At 43.6% G+C, this 18715-nt stretch overlaps 1 protein-coding gene across 1 annotated transcript in view; it reads right to left on the reverse strand.

Moving 5' to 3' along the window:
- TDG (thymine DNA glycosylase) overlaps positions 1 to 17413 on the reverse strand; it is a 24954-nt gene extending 7541 nt beyond the window's left edge. The window contains exons 1-4 of the mRNA XM_021687583.2: positions 17233 to 17413; positions 3947 to 4089; positions 1862 to 2103; positions 175 to 244 (exon numbers count right to left, since the gene is read on the reverse strand). Of these exons, the coding sequence (XP_021543258.1) occupies positions 175 to 244; positions 1862 to 2103; positions 3947 to 4089; positions 17233 to 17255 (478 nt within the window). The 5' untranslated portion in view covers positions 17256 to 17413. The remainder of the gene's footprint in view (positions 1 to 174; positions 245 to 1861; positions 2104 to 3946; positions 4090 to 17232) is intronic.
- Positions 17414 to 18715: the final 1302 nt, after the last annotated feature.

An 18715-nucleotide genomic window follows, 5' to 3' on the forward strand; every position in this document is an offset into this window, starting at 1 on the left:
ACCAAAAAGTTCCGAAACTTTTATTTTTGTGTACACATGCACAGAAAACAGGTATTTTTACAAACAATCTCTCTTTTAAAAAACACAATTTGGTTTAAAAAAAACCCCCAAACTATTAATAAAGATACCTAGTTTAAAAGTAAAATAATAAAAAAAAAAAAAGTAATTACTTACAAAAATGGTTTCCAGGTCCAGGGTAATGATGCCCTTTGTAAGCTGCCATTAGTCCTGGGTTTATGCCAATCTACAAAAAATGTTTATACAGTTAAGTCTTAAAAAGTAGGGTTTAAGCCTTAGGGCTTCTTGGAGGAGTGATGGACAAAACTAAATTTATTAAAATAAAAATTTAATCCAGCATCATAAGCAATATTGTTTTATCAGGTACCTAGTCTCGATCTGAACAAAGTATTCCTTTTTTTTTTTAAGTAAGCTCCACACCTACTGAGCCACCCAGGGACCCCCAAAGTATTCCACTGTGAAGAAAAACATTCCCTTTTAAGTGTTGCTGCTGTTTTTAAAAACCAGTCTGGGGGCGCCTGGGTGGTTCAGTTGGTTAAGCACCCAACTCTTGATTTTGGCTGAGGTCATGATCTCAGGGTCTTTGAGATGGAGCCTGTTTTAGGCTCCTGCCCTGGGTATAGAGCCTGCTTGGGATTCTCGCTTTCCCTCTCCCTCTGCCCCTCCCCCGCCAAGGCTGCTTGCTCTTGCCTGTGCGGTCTCTCTCTCTCTAAAAAAACGACCAAACAGGGGCGCCTGGGTGGCTCAGTTGTTAAGCGTCTGCCTTGGCTCAGGTCATGATCCCAGGGTCCTGGGATCGAGCCCTACATCGGGCTCCCTGCTCCGCGGGAACCCTGCTTCTCCCACTCCCACTCCCCCTGCTTGTGTTCCCTCTCTCACCGTGTCTCTCTCTGTCAAATAAATAAATAAAATCTTTAAAAAAATAAAAATAAAAAATAAATTAAAAAAAATTAAAAAACGACCAAACAAAATAAAAACCAGTCAGGGGAAAAAAAGAAAAGGCAGAAACAGAGCCATAAATACAGAGAGCAAACTGGTGGTGGCCAGAGGCAGGGGGATGGGCAAAACGGGTGACGGGGAGTGGGAGGTGCAGCATAGGGAGTATAGCTGATGGGACTGTAGTAGTGTACGGGGACTGATGGCAGCTACACTTGCGGTGCGCGTGGTATAATGTATAAACTTGTCAAATCACTATGTTGTACACCTGAAACTATGTAACACCGTGCCAACTGTACTTCAATACAAAGAAAAAATAATTAAATTTTAAAAACAAAGACTAGTTTGACCCCCTCCTATCCCCAGGCCCCCACACCCGCCCAACTGGGCTGGAAAGAGAAAGGTCCTGGAGCAGCCGATCAACTGAGTCCAGGTCCAGCCACAGTCGGCTTCTCCAGTCCCAGCAAGCACCTTATTCCACATCAGCTACAGCTGTTTGCACACTACTATTTCTGATAGTTCCTGACAAAAACCAAAGCTCCAAATCCGTATTCTCATTTACCGAGACCTCACAGGTGTCATGCAATCTAAGCAATCCACATGGACTATTTATCTAACTGCAACTCTGTGAGGGTGGTATTATCATCACCCCCGCTTCACTAATAAGGAAACTGGTGATTGGGAAGGTTAAGGCTTGTCCAAGGTCATACCCATATGGCAGGATCTGAAACCCATCCTCTTAAACACACCTATATAATACAACCTCATGAAGGAGACACCATTCACTACCAAAAGGATTCTCAGAAATGGTTCTTTTCAACAAAATGCTATTTGCAAGAATAGAGATTAAGTAACGTTAATCCACCAATGCTATTTATAAAGCCAAAATGAGGACAAAAATCCTTACAATCACAATGTCCAAATTGAAGGTCAAAATGTCCGGGAGGGTCTTGGTTAGAAGTTCAGCTTCTGAAACACCATTAAAACGGTCTACCTTTCTTTTCACTTTAAATGTGTCTGTAATTTTTTCTTGCTTTTCTTTTGATTTTGTGGACTTGCCAGATTTTTTGGCCTCCACAGGCTTTTTGGGTTCTACTGGTTTTTTTGGTTCTGTTGCTCTGGGTTTTCTTTTCCTTCCTTTTGGAGTCTCTGAAACACAGTAATTTCCAGGATGTAGATGTAGATAAAGAAAAATGTAACTTACAAACATTAGGCAGCTTTCCCAGAAAAGTCACCCTATCAACACTCTATCTCCCAACCTCAGCGTCCTCTGCACTATCCTCCTTCCTTCACCCTGAGACTGGGTTCACGCAGCCCCACGCCCCACCCTCCCTCCTCTGTTAGCTGTTCTTGGGATGAAACGTCCATAATAACCATAGATTGATTTTCTACACACTCTTACCTTCTTGGCCTCCCCAGGGATACAAAGCATCTATACTATTTTATAGGAATTCTAAATGTAAATACATAAATAGTTCAACAAACAAATGAAAAAATAAGTAGAAAAAGAGGGAGGAAGAGAAGCATTTTAACTCAGCTTCCCCATAATTTCCAGCAATAGAAAGCCTCAAATGGCTTATGAACTTGTTTTAGAAATTATGAGTGTATATTCTGTTCCACACACAGCCAAAGAGGTGAATTTAGAGGTGCTGAGGATGAAATCTCTGGGATGAAAGTATTTTTCAAAAGGCAAGAGCAGGATCTACCTCAGGACCTAAAGCAGATTGAGGTTTCTCAATCTCAGTACTACTAACATTTTAGATTGAATAATTTTTGGTTATAGGGGGTTGTCCTGTACTTTATAGAACGTTTAATAGCACCTTGGCCTCTACCCATTAGATGCCAGTAGCACCCTGCCAATCATGACAATCAAAGCTGTCTCCGGACAATGCCCAATGTCCCTTGCAGGGTGGGGGGTGGGGGGTGGGGGGTGGGGGGATGCTTGGTCAAGAACCACCAATTTAAAGTTTTACCCACAGAAAGCTTGGTTTTCCTACCCTTAATTCTTAAACATCGCTCTTAATTTCTTGGGCCCCTCCCCCATTCTACTACTATTTGGTGGTTCCCTAGCCCAGCCTCCTGTCCTTCCTCTCTCTACCTCACTCTGATTTAGCCACCCCGTATGCCAAGAGATCTACCTTTGAGGCAATAGGAGAGCCAAGGGCAGAGGGATCTCCAATGCAATGGAGTCAGATGTGTTTCTGGAATCATAAATTGAAACGCTGTGCCCATTTCTCATACAATACCGCTACCCTGGAAAACCATTACCTCCTCTCCATCCCCTCAGGTCCTCCTCATTTCATCCCCAGTTATTCAGTCTTGAATCCACTTTCTGCCTCCAAATTCTGCCTCACTCCCTACTATCCAATCTATCCTCTACAATATTTCTAGGCTGACTTTTAGAATGTCAGTCTATGTAAGTCACCCTCTGCTTATATTCTCTCAACAGCTCCCTACTGCCTTCAGGACAGAACATACATTCTTCAGGTTATAAGCCTCATCACTTACTATTTTTTGGCTATACACCAGATGCCAAAACACAGAATCACTACTTTTCAAGTCATGCTTCTTCACATTTGTGCTTTTGCATACACTGTTCCCTAAGTCTGGAATTTCCCCATCCCATTCTTCCTGGGGATAAAGTCTCCTCACCCTTGGCTTCCAGAGCTCTGGGAAGCTGCCTCTGGGCCTCGGTCTGAGTTAGGTGTCAACCCTATGAGCTCTCACAGCATCCTGTGTCCCTCTTCACCGCTGTGTGCTGAAGTATAACATGTGTTTACTTATTATTTTCTCCTACTAGATTAGGAGATATTTGAGGACAGGACCCACGTTCTTTTATTCCCCCAAACCTATCACAGTGCCTTGCACATACTTAAAAAGTGGCTACAAATTTTAATACTAAAATAAAACTAAAATTCGTCATTAAATCGCTTTTTTACCTAAGTTGGCTAATCCAATAGCTAATTTTCTACACTATCCGGATGCAAACTACCTTGTACAGGTTCCTGAGCAGGATCTGGGTCCGGAACTTCTGCTGGCATCTGCTGTTCACTCACCACTGCCCTATCAGGAGCTTCAGCCATCATTTGTTGAAATGGGAATGTATAAAAAGCTTGAGCTTGCTGAAGAGAATAGCTGAAAGAACAGTTAAATATAAAATATGACAATAAAGTTACCCAACTAGAAGTTTAAACAATCAGCTGTAAAAAAAACTTGAGGATCCAAACGCTTTGTAACCAGACTGTAATATTTGGAGTTGATAATAGGGACAAAGGGAGAAGGAATATCTGTTTCCACATGCACACATTCACCCAATTTTTACTTTGGGCCTACTAACCAAACATTAATTAACTCTCCCACTGTTTAATGACAAGATGTGTCATCAATAAAACTTACCAGTCCTGTCAAGTCAGCCTCTGCTTTCCCTGAAATGAGATCATGGGAATTTTATAGCAGAGACACTTAAAAGGCACAGCAGCTCATATAGGATTAAAGTGTCCATAAAAACAATTTGTGTCTCTATCTTCGATTTAATCCTTTTGTCACAAAGATCCCCTCCAATCTAACCCTCGCCCAGCTTTATTGATATACAATTGACATATAACTTTGTACGAGGTAAAGGCATATAATGGGTTTTGATACATGTATTGCAAAATGATTACTAACACAGTCTTAGCTAATATCTGCATCCTGTCAAATAATTACCATTTCTTTTTTGCAATGAGAACATTGAAGATTTGCTCTCTTAGCAACTTTGAAGTATATAGTACAGTATTATTAGCTGTAATCACCACGATGTACATTAGATTCCCAGATCCTGGTAATCTTTATACTCTCGACCAACATCTCCCCATTCCTGCCTTCCCTCCAATCTAACTTAAGGTTCTCTTTTGGTTTATCTGCCTACTTAATGATTTATTCATTGGATTTGTTTTTAAATCGTTGCTGGGTTTTTGCCACTAGATTAGGACTAGAAATGGTTATTCTGTTCATATCTGTGAATTTATGGAAAAAAACACTTTAAACCTCTTTTTTGAACATTTTTCAGACTTTGTTCCAAGTATTCAGTTCAATATAAGGGACACAGGCAAAAAGCAACTTTTCACAAAAAGCAACCACCAAAAAAACCAAAAAAAAATTTTAATGACTATAAACCACTATCTCAAACTGTTGCCCTCAGCACAAAGCCAGAGAAGTAAACATATATTTTATGAAACTCAAGCTACAGCTGATGCCAAATGATGCCAATAAATACACAATGGGAAGGAAAACACTAGGAAATAAAATGGATAAGTATCGTTTACCATTTGGAGAGAAAAGTCATGTTTTCTGTGGTGAACTACTCACTTATTAGTCACAGAGAAAGAAAAGTAGAAGCTCAGAAAGCAGAGATTAAGAAGGCAAACTAGTACACTCTAAATGGGTGAACTTTATAGTAGATAATACATATCTTAATAAAATGGGCTTAATAAGCTTAAATGGCCAAGGGAGGCACAGCGTAACAGACTATCTGTGGGCGGCTAGGCTAGGATGCTGGGTGCTCAGAGACAGACAGGGGCCAAACCCCAATGGACAAACCACTGGAGAGTAACTTTGGCTTCAGGCTATCTTTAAGGGTAAGCTGCTAAAGAAAAGGTTAAGAATTAGAAAGATATTAACACTATATCTTAAGAGTTTTATTTTTTTATCTAAAAAAATTGTTTTCAATTATGTAAAAAAATAGACACAGCAATGCAGTAAACCAGTACATTAACATGAGAAAATACTATGCAGCAAAATTACATTTATTGATATTTTAATTTATTTTTTTATTTTTTTAAAGATTTTATTTATTTATTTGATAGAGAGAGAGACAGCGAGAGGGAACACAAGCAGGGGGAGTGGGAGAGGGAGAAGCAGGCCTCCGGCTGAGCAGGGAGCCTGATGTGGGGCTCGATCCCAGGACCCTGGGATCACGACCTGAGCCGAAGGCAGATGCCCAATGACTGAGCCACCCAGGCGCCCCAACATTTATTGATATTTTTAAAAGCAAAAAAAATGTTTAATGCAGACTTTAAAGTGAAAAAGAACACAAAACAGTATTGTAACCTAAGACTGCACAACAGGAAAATATGTAGACAAGTCCTAGAAGCTCAAATGTGAAAAATGAAGAGAAGTACTTAAATCATGCTCAGCACAAAGTAAAATGTCCTCCCCACCCCCACTTTTCTTTAATAATATTCATAGCTCTGGGCGCCTGGGTGGCTCAGTTGGTTAAGCGTCTGCCTTCGGCTTAGGTCGTGACCCCAGGGTCCTGGGATTAAGTCCCGCAACAGGCTCCCTGCTCCGAGGGGAGCCTGCTTCTCCCTCTGCCTCCCTCTCTCTCTCCCCTCACCTCCTGCTCTCATGAATAAATAAAGTCTTTTAAAAAAATAATATTCATAGCTCTTTTTGATAAATTGTAAAAACATTGGTTGTTCAATGTTGATGACATAAATACTCTAATGAGGGGGTGGATACTGCTAGGTTACATCACGAGATCTTGTTTAGTGACCCTTCAGAAATTCTAGTAAAATGAACTGTATATTGATTGTGGCCAGCAAAGTTTCCTGAGATGTTAGTAGCCCCTTTCAGCTGGAAGGTATAAAAGTAAAGACATATGGTGACAGTAAGTGAGTGGCCAGAAGAATGCACGATGTCTGTTCTTAGTCTGTCACATGGAGGGGAGGGCAACCTTCCACCCTCTCCCTTGTTTCTTGCTACCACTCTCAAGAGTTTCACAGATGTGTCCCATTTCGAGCACTTCACAAAGTCCAAACTTAAAATACTTAATTTAGGAAAACACTACATTCAAGAGGATTCTGAACTTTAAAAAATAAATTTCTAAAACATGGTCCCTTTCGCATATTTTGGGGTCATTAAATTCTGAAGCTCAGAATCTGAAAATTAAAATTTTAGAATCAGTTGGCTGAAGAAGAAGTGAAAACGAAGGAAAAAAATAGGAGGTTTGATTTTAGAGATACAGATCAATTTTGACAGAAATCGAGAAACTTATCGATAATATCAATATGTCCCTTAATCTTTCTAAAAATGATCCCTGGTACTTCACAAAAAGTTAATTAGAAATAGAAAACAAATAAATTAGAAATAGAAAAATAAAGCTTTGAAAAATATGATGTGTAAGTTCTAAGGTAATACACTATCTTTGAGCGTTTCGTCTTATCTTCTGATCAACAGCTTCCTAACAGAACAAAAGGAAAGAGTGCATCACAACATTCTTATTACTTGGCAGGAGCAAGCAATACATCTGTACAAAAACCTTCAAGAACTTCAAAGCTAGAAAACTAGAGTTCTGGATAATTTAATTATCCAGTCTATTACCCAGTAATAGTTGTAGTTGTAGTAATAGTAATAGTTTTATCACTGGATAGTATGCTGCTGGATAGTAGCATAAACCTGTTCAACCGTAATCTGAAAATATTTAATACATTTGTTGTATTTATATATGATTGCCACTTAGGAACTCAGAATTGTGCAAAATTTACAAAGCATCATTTTCTCTGTGTTGAGGGACAGCAACAGAAGAGCACCTGGTCAAGTCACTCATCCTCTCAGGACCTCTCAGGACCATGAAAATGATTTCTACATATACAGACAACGTATAGAAAACAGGACTAAATCTGTCCAGACTCTGAACAGACCCCAAAGAGTTTATTTTTTGTAACTCCTTCATATCAAATTTCTAAGCATGAGGGATGATCTTTATTTCCCTTGCTCACTTTTCTCCCCTATCATTTGTCCCCACATCCTCCGTGTCACCTCTCCTTTGCCTGCAGCTAACTCCCCCTCCTCTCACCTAGCCTCCATTCACAGCCCCCTTCTCTTGACCATCAGTGTTCAAAGCACTGGTTTTTATAGCCATCTGAAGTTGATATATCGTGTATTTTCCTGAAGAACTGTGTATTTCCCAGCAGTCTTTCTCAAAACACACACACAGTGCACTGAGTAGTCCAGTTAATTCAGGCTTTGCAGTACTTCAAACTTCCAGATTTTCTCTAAAACGAACTCCAACTTCTTTAATCCTTTGTTATTTTCCACTATTTTTTTTTTTTTTTAAAGATTTTGTTTATCTGACAGAGAGAGAGACCGAGGGCAAGCACAAGCAGGGGGAGCAGCCGAGGGAGAGGGAGAAACAGACTCCCCGCTGAGCAGAGAGCCTGATGTGGGATTCGATCCCAGGACCCAGGAATCATGACCTGAGCTGAAGGCAGATGCTTAACTGACTGAGCCACCCAGGAGCCCCATTTCCCACTATTTTAAAGATTTAACTGCTCTTTTCTAAATACACTTGTCTCCTTGGGCTGCTATAACAAAATACCAAAAACTGGGTGACTTACGAAAAACAATTTTTAGGAGCACCTTGGTGGCTCAGTCAGTTAAGCACCCGACTCTTGGTTTCAGCTTAGGTCATGATCTCAAGGTCATGAGATCCAGCCTTGCATTGGGCTCTGCACTGGGCGTGGAGCCTGCTTGCAATTCTTTCTCTCTCCCCCTCTCCCTCTGTCCCTCCCCTACTTTTTCTCTCTCTAAAAAAACCCAAAAAACCACATTTTTTTCTTACGACAGTTTTGGCAGCTGGAAAGTCCAAGTTCAAGGCACCAGCAGATTTAATGTCTGTTGAGGGCCCACTTCCTGGTTCATATGGGTTGCCTTCTCACTATATCCTTACAGAATGGAAGAGGTGAGAAGAATCTCTCTGGGACCTCTTTTACAAGGGCACTAATCCCATTCATGAGGGCTCCACCCTCAAGACGTAATCACCTCCCAAAGGCCCTACCTCCAAATATCATCACAGTGGGGGTTAGTTTTCAACATATGAATTCTGAAATGGCATTCTATAGCAGTATTTTATTATTTTCATTTAAACAATCATACACAACACTGAATAATTACAAAAAAAAAAATCAATGCTAAATAATCCAAATGCTCAACTAAAGGGAACTAGTTATATAAACTATAACCAAATACCATCATAACTATTTAAAGACTACATTTAATATTGCAAAGCAGAGGGCAACCCTCTCGGGTCCCCTCCCCTCCCTCTTTGGGAACTTTGTCCTATCACTTTGCTATCGCTCAATAAACCTTGCTTTGCTGCCCACCACTCTGTCTGGTCTACCTCTTCATTCTTGGAAGTCACGTAACCAAGAAACGAGGACAATGATGGAGAAAAAACATTTTTGGGAGCTCATTCGGGATATCCATCCGACAACTAACTGTGAGTAGTGGGCAAGTCTCTCTCCCCCGCCTCTCTTTCTCCCCATTTTGTTTGCTGAAACAGTGAGCACCTGTCAGCCATGTGAGAGCCATTAGCACAGCTGCCATTCTCAAGTGACAGGCTCTCTGGTCTCCTTTCCCACTGATCCCCCAACGAAGTTGGGAATGTTGATTTGGTAAGGACTCAGAACTCCTTTCGGGGCAGATCACCAGATGTGAGGGACCCAGGGAAAACCTAGCAGCAATTGAAGGGCCTGACCAAGGTTACCCTTTGAACACACGAAGGCTCTTGGAGGGACCTGGTTCCTTCCCTGCCCATCCCGGCATCCAGAGCGAAACTCCTCTACTACACTTTTCTTGGCTGATTCCTCCCCTAAGAGAACTAGCAGGAAGGCCCAGGATGGTCCCCCAGACATTCTCTTGTGAGTGGTTTGGGTAGCCTCCAAGGGATCTCACTCACAGTTCCCTGTTATGGTGAGGAACAGTCTCCTGTTTGACTCCTATCCTGGGCATTACTAGGACACCCCTTGAACTGGCTATACCATCTATGTGAAGGAATGGCCAAGCAGGGCAAAAGAACTAAGATCTAAGGGATCTCTCAACTTTTCAGCTCCACAGGGGTTATCCCAGGTGGATTTCCTCTCCCTGGCTGCCCCATCTTGTCCCTCCATCTGGCTATGCCAGACAGAACAACTCTACTAAAAGAAGTCTAGTGTATCCATTGACTTCTAAGGGAGTCTTAAGGGTAGGAAAACCAGGGTTTTCTCTGGAGGCAGGACCAAGACTGGGTAAGCACGATTACTCTCACAGAGAGGACAGGGGCTCTGGCTGTCAGTCGCATGAGTACCTAGGGCCACACATCAGGAGAAGATGAGAAGGAACCGAGGTGGGGGGTGCTTTTTCCTCTCTTCCCATGTCTCCCTGATCAACTGTAAGAAATTGAAGTAAGGGACGCCTTTTCTTCTCTTCTTGTAGATGGGTAATTCCCTGACCAGGCCCTTATTCCTTTAGAGTCCCTTCCTGGCATTACAGGCTATAGGAAGAGTATCAGACCTATAAATCACACAGTATCGTTTACTTGGATGCCTTCCTGGTTTTAACTGGACAAAGGCAACTCATTTTCTTTTGTTCTAGGGCATGGACACAATACAAGTTGGAGGACGAGACATGGCCACCTGAGGGACTTCACCTTCCTGGTTTTAACTGGGAAAAAGGAAGCTCATTTTCTTTTGTTCTGATCTCAGTCATGTAGGATTGATCCCAGCCTCCTGGCTACTTTCTTCCGGACCTCCCCTACCACTCCAGTTGCTGTGGGGGGTGGGGAGGGCGGAGAGGGGGGGTGGGAATGGAACAAAGGAATACCACATCCACATCAAAAGTAGATAGGCAAATGGGGAGTCTGCAGGGGAATCTCACCCCTGGCTCCATCCTTCCTAAGGTAAGATCAGGTCCCCTTACCTGTCCCACCCTATCCTGGAACCCCTGCTGGTGCTTGAGGGCTTTACCCTCTGCAAGAAGAGGTAGTGCTCGAAGGGGGACCAAGGGAAGGTGCCACTACAAGACCTGAGATGAAGGGGGACCTCAAAGTTTTCCAAACTTGGATGTAATGCTTCTGTTAAATCAGACCCCCTCCGAATCAGAAAAATGTGGGGTTCTGGCCACTGCTGAAGGATATGGGGATCAAGGTATGGATGGGTGAGCCCATGGGTGGCTCCAGTTGGAAACTGAAGCCCAGGCTATACCTCAAGACCCCAACTGTGATTCTTTCAAGACCATAATTAGGATCCTAACTCCCCTTGGAAACTCGTATCCCTGACACTTCCAAGCCTGCATCCTAGAGGGATTGAGCAGTACATGGGGGCTTCTCCCTCATTCGTTTCCCAGGTTAATGGCCATAATTGGAGCCAACTGTGATTAGTCTACCTCAGGACAGAGACTTTAAGGAATATTCCCGAGCAGCTGCCAAAACTCCCTTTGTTTCAGGGAAATACCCTGTCTTCTCTGGCCTGACATGGACTGCATATTTCCACTTAGTGGAAAAAACATGGCATCTGCTCATGTGTCCAAGCTGATGAGGTTTAGAACCTGGAATGATTCTATATAGGTCTGCCGAAAGTGAAATAAGCTCACATTGAAATGGTGGTTCTCAAAAGTTATGGTAATTGTTAAGAAAGTTTTGCTTGGATGATAAATGGGGTTATATCTAGGCCTTTCCCAAATAGGATAAAGTGCTAAAGCATCAATTACCAGACATAAGTTTTTGTGTTTTCTTTAAAGATTTTATTTATTTTGAGAGAGAATGAGAGAGATAGAGCATGAGAGGGGGGAGGGGGGAGGGTCAGAGGGGGAAGCAGACTCCCTGCCGAGCAGGGAGCCCGATGTGGGACTCAATCTCGGGACTCCAGGACCATGACCTGAGCCGAAGGCAGTCGTTTAACCAACTGAGCCACCCAGGCTCCCCTACCAGACATAAGTTTGTGCTTTTAAAGGATATTTGGATCTGTTGGTAAAAAAAAAATGGTGGTTAATCTTGTCTGTCTCAAAGTTGTCACGGGCAATTGTTAAGATAGCTTTCAGTCTCTGGTAAAGGATATCTGGGTCTGTTGGTAAATTAGCTATCAACCCAAACTCAGGAGGAAAACCCAACAGTTTTCTTAGATTGAGAGAGGCTCTCATTAAATACACAGCTATCTCCCCCGGGTACCCCCCGAGGCCGAGATCATTCTTAAAGCCCAGATATTTGGGAAAAAACTGCAAAAGTTGGCTGTTGGCCCAAGGGGACCCTAGAAGAGCTCTAACAGTGGGTCTTTTACAGTTGGGACCAAGAGGAGAGTGAGGAACAGAAACTAAAGAGAATGCCATCTCTGTGGCCACCCGGGACACTGGAAGTGAGAATGCCCCCATGGCAAAAACCACTGCCCTGGAACCCACTTGTGGAGGGGGACACCGGAAATCTGAATGCCCTCGGGGACCTCAATCTGCGAGGGCTCAGGTGGCCAGCGCCCCTGATTGGGATGATGGGGCCTGGGGCTCTACATGGTGGCTCCTCCAAAACAGCTCACTATAGGGAACCCAGAGCCTCAGGTAATTTTGGAAACAGAAGGAAAACCAGTCGATTTCCTTCTTGATACTGGAGCCACCTTTTCTGTTCTACTCTCCACCCCAGGCCAACTGTTCAACAGCAGTGTTGCCCATTTCACCGGGCAACCCATAAGCCAATTTTTTTTCTCACCTTCTGGGATGCACCTGGGAAGATCTAATATCCTTTCACTCTTAATGCCTGAGAGCCCCACACTTCTCTTAGGTAGAGCTATTAACTCTCATACTGATAGCCCCTGGGCAAACTAGCAATTGCCTCCCCTAAATAGAGGCTGATATTAATTCCTAGGTCTGGGCAACTCAGGCTGAAATGGGTCGGGCTGTAACAGCAGTGCCCGTTCCCATACAACTTAAGGACCCCAGAACGTTCCCTTGTCGGAAAGGTTTTTTGGGCATAACAGGCCACTGTTGCTTGTGGATACCAGGATATGGAGAAAAAGCATGCCCCCTCTAAATTTGAAGCCTGGATCTACCATTCCAAAGTCAAACCCTGGTCCCCAACGAGGCCTAACAACAAGGAAATGAAATCCCTCTGTGAACCCAGAGAAGACCTCAAACTAGTCTTGAAGTGACTAGACACAGATAAGTCTTCTTAAATGTTACTTTCCTTATATCCCATCAAAATCATAATCCTTATTGCATTCCCTTCGCCTGCCCTCTCCTCACAGTACATGGGGAGTTCACTAAAACAGCCTCTATCTCTCGCCGAACCCCTGGCTGTACTTGGTCTTGCACTGTGCTTTGGGCCTTGCCTCCTAAATGCCCCAACCTGCTTTTTATTTTCCAGAACAAAGGTCATCAAACTCCAAATGGTGGTTCAGATGGAGCCTCACATGGAGGTCAAACCAGACATCTACAGGGGACCCCCTAATATATCAGAATGAGAGGAACCCTGACTGCTGTCCCATCCAATGCCCCTGACCAGCAGGAAGTAGTTACAATCCGTCATCACCCTTCCTCCCTAACAGCAGTTAGGGTTACCTCTTCAGAGGGGAGAGTGAAGAAGAATAGTTGGGAGGCAGGCAGGCAGGCAGGGACAACCCCCGCCCTAAGAGGAAACCACCCTTAAAGGGATTTTACACCACCCGGGAAGGAGCCCTCCACCCTTTCTTTCCCACGTAATAGGTAGATGACAAAAATCTGACTGGGTGACAGGCCAAGGAGGGTTAATCTGATTAAAACAGCCCTCCAACAAGCCATAAAAACTGCTAGACTTAGAAATCCCAATGGCAACCCTCTCAGGTCCCCTCCCTCCTTGGGAGCTTTGTACTATCACTTTGCCATCACTCAATAAACCTTGCTTTGCTGCCCACCTGCCCACCACCACCACCACCAAAAAAATATCGCAAAGCGGAAGTGTATTTACCATGCATTACTGGGTACTTGCTGTACATAATCTATTAGAATCTATAAACACAAAGATTTAGAATAAGCCAGACCCTCAATTCAGCCAACTATTCTTCACATAGTATGATTTCAAATTTCCTCATGATTTTCTCATTTTTTTGGTGCTCGGAATCAAACAAAATAAAAATACTCCAGATATAGCCTCCTCATAACCTGAAACTGAGCAGGGCTATCACCTTCCTCATTCTGGAGTCATACTGCAGAATCCATGACATTAGCTTTACTGGCACCCACATTATACTGTTGATTCATATGGAGTTTATCATCAATGAAAACTGCCCTTTTATCACCTCTCCCTTGTATCACTGATTTTTCTGCACCCAAGCACAGAATTGTGGCTCCTTTGGTAAAAGATAATTCACCATTCCAGCCATTAGGATTGATTTGGATTGACTCAAACTATCAATTCCATAAACTCCTCCCAGAGTTGGGTCGTTCACAAGTTTTTATCAGCACCTTGAAGTTGTTAAATTGTTGAAAAGAACAAGTTGGGGGTAGCACTACATGACACATTAGACCTCTCTTCAACCTTCCCTTGATTCTTTCAGCAGTAAACCAGTTTTGAGTTCATCTAATTGGACTGCATCAGTCCATCTTCATCTTGCCCATAGAGAAGTCGTACATGGCACAGTTGTTAGGGAAGCAGACTTCGAGCCACATTGCCTGGGTTCAAATTTCGGGTCTGCCATTTACTAGCTCAAGTTCCTTAACCTCTTTTTTTAAAGATTTTATTTATTTATTTGACAGAGACAGAGACAGCGAGAGAGGAACACAAGCAGGGGGAGTGGGAGAGGGAGAAGTAGGCTTCCCGCAGAGCAGGGAGCCCAATGTGGGCTCGATCCCAGGACCCTGGGATCATGACCTGAGCCGAAGGCAGCCGCTTAACGACTGAGCCACCCAGGCACCCGTTCCTTAACCTCTTTGTCCCAGTTTCCACATCTGTAAAATGGCAATAGTTGTACCTAATTCATTGGTTATGAGGATTAAATTAGTTAACACTTACAACTGCCTGGTATACAGTAATTTTGCTATAATAATAAAGAGAGAGAGAGATGATTACATACTTTTGGGTACCTCCTGTCATCACCCTCCTGATGCTGTCTAGTCCAGTATCATTATCCAAAAGGGAATGAACCTAGCTTGCTATATCCTACTTTTTTCTGAAAGTATACTGTAGCCTAGTGGTCACTGGTTCCTTTTAAATATGCTCAATAATCATTGAGAAGTAAAAATTTTGTTTAGGATCAAAGTCAATAAATTAGAGGACAGACTCCACCTTTGGAAGAAACAGGAACCCATGTGTTTATTTTCAGGCTTCGGGCCCCTCTCCTGTTGTCTACAAGTCTTAAAGATTGGCTGAAATCTAGCCTCTCATTTGAAATATAACTTATCCAGGCCAGGAAATATGATTTCTCTTAGAGCACTGAAAGTTCTCTTAAATGCCCTCATTTATCTTGTCTCTTAAAGACATTCATCTGGGGCTCCTGGGTGGCTCAGTCGTTAAGCGTCTGCCTTCAGCTCAGGTCATGATCCCGGAGTCCTGGAATCAAGCCCTGCATTGGGCTCCCTGCTCTCAGCGGAAAGCCTGCTTCTCCCTCTCCCACTCCCCATGCTTGTGTTCCCTCTCTCGCTGTGTCTGTCAAATAAATAAATAAAATCTTAAAAAAAAAAAAAAGACATTCATTCTGCCATTTCCAGTCTACATTTTTATCTTTGAGATAAAAAAATCAAAATCAGAACCAAGTGTTTGTTTTCTGTTATCTACTAATATGCCAGTGGACTAGGCAGAAAACCCAGACCTTTCTTGCCCTTGTTGTCAATACCTAACTAAAAAAGTTATTGATCTCTTTAACATTTCTAGAAAGAATGATTTCATTTGAGGGTTACTCTTTTCAGTGTGTATTTTCAGTGGTCAGTATCACACTTTTCCAGTCATTTTTGATTTGACATCCTACTTTCCATTTTTGGTAAACGTCCTTCTGGAGATCACTAGAAACATAGTATCCTCTTCTTCCCTTTTTCCTTTCTGGTTAGCCTTTAAATATTTGTTCTGATACTACAATTATCTTTTTTTTTTTTTTTAAAGATTTTATTTATTTATTTGAGAGAGAGAATGGGAGACAGAGAGCACGAGAGGGAGGAGGGTCAGAGGGAGAAGCAGACCCCCCGCTGAGCAGGGAGCCCGATGCGGGACTCGATCCCGAGACTCCAGGATCATGACCTGAGCTGAAGGCAGTCGCTTAACCAACTGAGCCACCCAGGCGCCCTCTTTTTTTTTTTTTTTAATAGTCCATATTAATGGAACTTTTTTCTTAGAATTTTTTGAAATTACTCTCCAAAATAGAAAGTAAATTCATTATACTCAGCATTCCATTCTACTCCTTGATTAGCATAAGTCAAGTCAAGACTGACAGAAACCCCATTTCTCAGGATTATCTGGGGCCTCAGTCATTTCAGAATCCCCAAGGATAAAGCCCTTACACTACTAACAGAAAATTCTATTTCCTGAGGTTAAAACTTTGTGAGTCAAAATTAAAAATGGTCTATAACCCTGTGGATGAAGTTAAAACAGAATATAAGTCAATTTTGGGGTAAACTTTGTACCAGAGACCTATGACTTTGCTGTGAGACACTGAGCAAGGTCTTCTAATGTGTAATTCATTTGATGGTAGTTTTCACCCAGGTTTCAATTTTGATCTGAAGTAAGATCACAGAGGTAGGAGCAAGTTCCACAAGTTCTTCTGGGAAGAAAGTGCAGTACTTTGTATGGATTTGACCAGCAAAGGCAGGATAAAGCCCACACTTTATTACATATACCTTTCCTAAACTCTAAAGATTATTTTGGTGATCTAATCCCTTCTACATAACACAGATTCACAGCATGTCAGAATCGGATTCCAGAGATGCCCTATTTTACAGACACAAACAGACCCAGAGAAGCCAGGTGTCTTGCCTAAGTTCAAGACCCATTAGCCACGTCCTAAGATCACCAGAAAGCACTGATGACTTCTTGGGAGTATTAGTCACAGTCCAGAATTCAAGAGCTCCAGTATGGCAGTGTTCTCTACCTTGCGGCCCCTCACGCTGCTTTTAGTAAACCTATGGGAGGAAGAAGCCACAATAAATCTTCTAACTCTAAAATAAAAACTCCAGGAGTGATACGTGTGATACTCCATCTTTACAGCTCTTCGCATAGTAAGGGAGGGTGGAGGGAAATGCAGCCAAGAATGGCAACTGAAAAGAAACGTTAACTGCAGACGGCTGGCTGCTTACTAACGCACTTTAAAGCCGGCTGGAAGCCGGGAAGGCCGGAAGAAGCGCCCAGGCGCTGGAGGCGCGGCTTCCGAGCTACCCGGGTGAGCACTGGCCCGACCCGACCGGCGGCGCGCACGCGCGGCCCCGGCCTTTGTACTCGGGCCGCGGCATTTAAAGACCCCTGCGTGCGTGCGCGCGCCCGCCGGCTAGCCCCGCCGCGAGGGGCGCGGGGGGAGGGGCGGCGCTCCGCCCCGGTCTTACCTGCCCGCGTTCTCCGCTTCCATTCCCCGCTGCCGCTCTTCCTGGCGGCTGCGCCTGCCCGGCAAGCGAATGTCTGGTCTCCGTAATAGCGCGACGTACCAACGGCTGTACGACAATAACCAGAGACTGGACACGATTGCCGGCAGAACTGGGGCAACGGCTAGCGCTCAAGCTCCTCCCCCGAGCTTCTAGTCACCGCCCCCCCCCAGCCCCGACCCCCCCTTCGCGGGGCGCTTCTGTCAGCTTGAAGCCAAATCCCACGCCCTGTGGTCGTCACGTGATGCAGGCAGCCCAATCATGTTCGCTTCCCTCTCGTTGGTTCTCCTGCTCGCTGCTTGGCCTTTCGGGAAGGGTGGAGGACAAGAAGGGTGGATGGAGGCGTGCTCTGATGACGTAGGCTTTTGTCAGCCACGACTTTTCGATAGTGGGCGGATCGGAAGCTGAGAAGGTGAAGTCTCTTGGGGGCGCTGTGTGGGTGGGACGGTTACGCTTATCAGGATTTTCCAGGCCAGTCCACCTCAATTTTATCCCGATTAAGAACAGTGTTTTGCGTTGATTATCAGGTATCAATTATCAAGTGTGATTTTGGGCAAATAAGAGACTTTGGAGTCAGAAAACCTGGAAGTTGAGGTCACTGTGTTATCTTGGGCCTCAGTATCCTCATCTGTAAAATGAGGGTGACTGACACTGCTTTGTGAAATGTAAAGCGTTACATGAACCACTGTCTGCTTTAGTTTATGTAAAAATATTAACGTTTCAAGTGTATGATAGATGCCATTTAAGCACCATGTCTCCCTTATTACCTTACAGACTAGCTGCTCTGCTTTATTTTTCAGTGGCTCTTATAGCTGGTTTTTTTTTTGTTGTTTCATTAGTTTTCAAGTTGTCACTGGTGTTTCAAGTTGTCACAAGGACTTCATTAAATAACTCTTAATGGAGGGGCGCCTGGGTGGCTCAGTCAGTTAAGTGTCTGCCTTTGGTTCAGGTCATGGTTCAGGTCAGGGGAGTCTGCTTCTCCCTCTGCTCCTCCCCCCTGCTTGTGCTCTCTCTCTCACAAATAAATCTTCAAAGATAAATTAATGAATAGATAGATAGTTTTCCCCAGTTAGGCTGTGGTAACAAATGACTCCAAAATCTTGTTACTGGGGCAGTAGGTGGAAGAGCACCTGGCTCTGGGAGTCCCAAAGGGACCAGATTTGGTCACATACCGCTGACAAAATCCAAAGGCAGAGAGAGGAATGGTGGTGAAACAATTTATTTCAGCGAGGTCAACACCGGGAATACAGTAGACTAAGTCTCAAAGACTGTCTCCAAAGCGCTGAAAATACTTCTAGGTTTAAATAGGGGAAATGTGGAACAAAGGTCTGTGGGTAGGTGCAGGTGGGCAGTAAAGGTCAGGTTGATCATTGTCCTTACATCAATCATGCAAGGTCTTGCTGGCATCAGGGTAGTCCCTATTGCTTGAGGGGTACTTTCAGTTCCC

This window comes from Neomonachus schauinslandi, chromosome 5, assembly GCF_002201575.2.
Source record: "Neomonachus schauinslandi chromosome 5, ASM220157v2, whole genome shotgun sequence".
In the NCBI taxonomy this organism is placed as follows: Eukaryota; Metazoa; Chordata; class Mammalia; order Carnivora; family Phocidae; genus Neomonachus; species Neomonachus schauinslandi.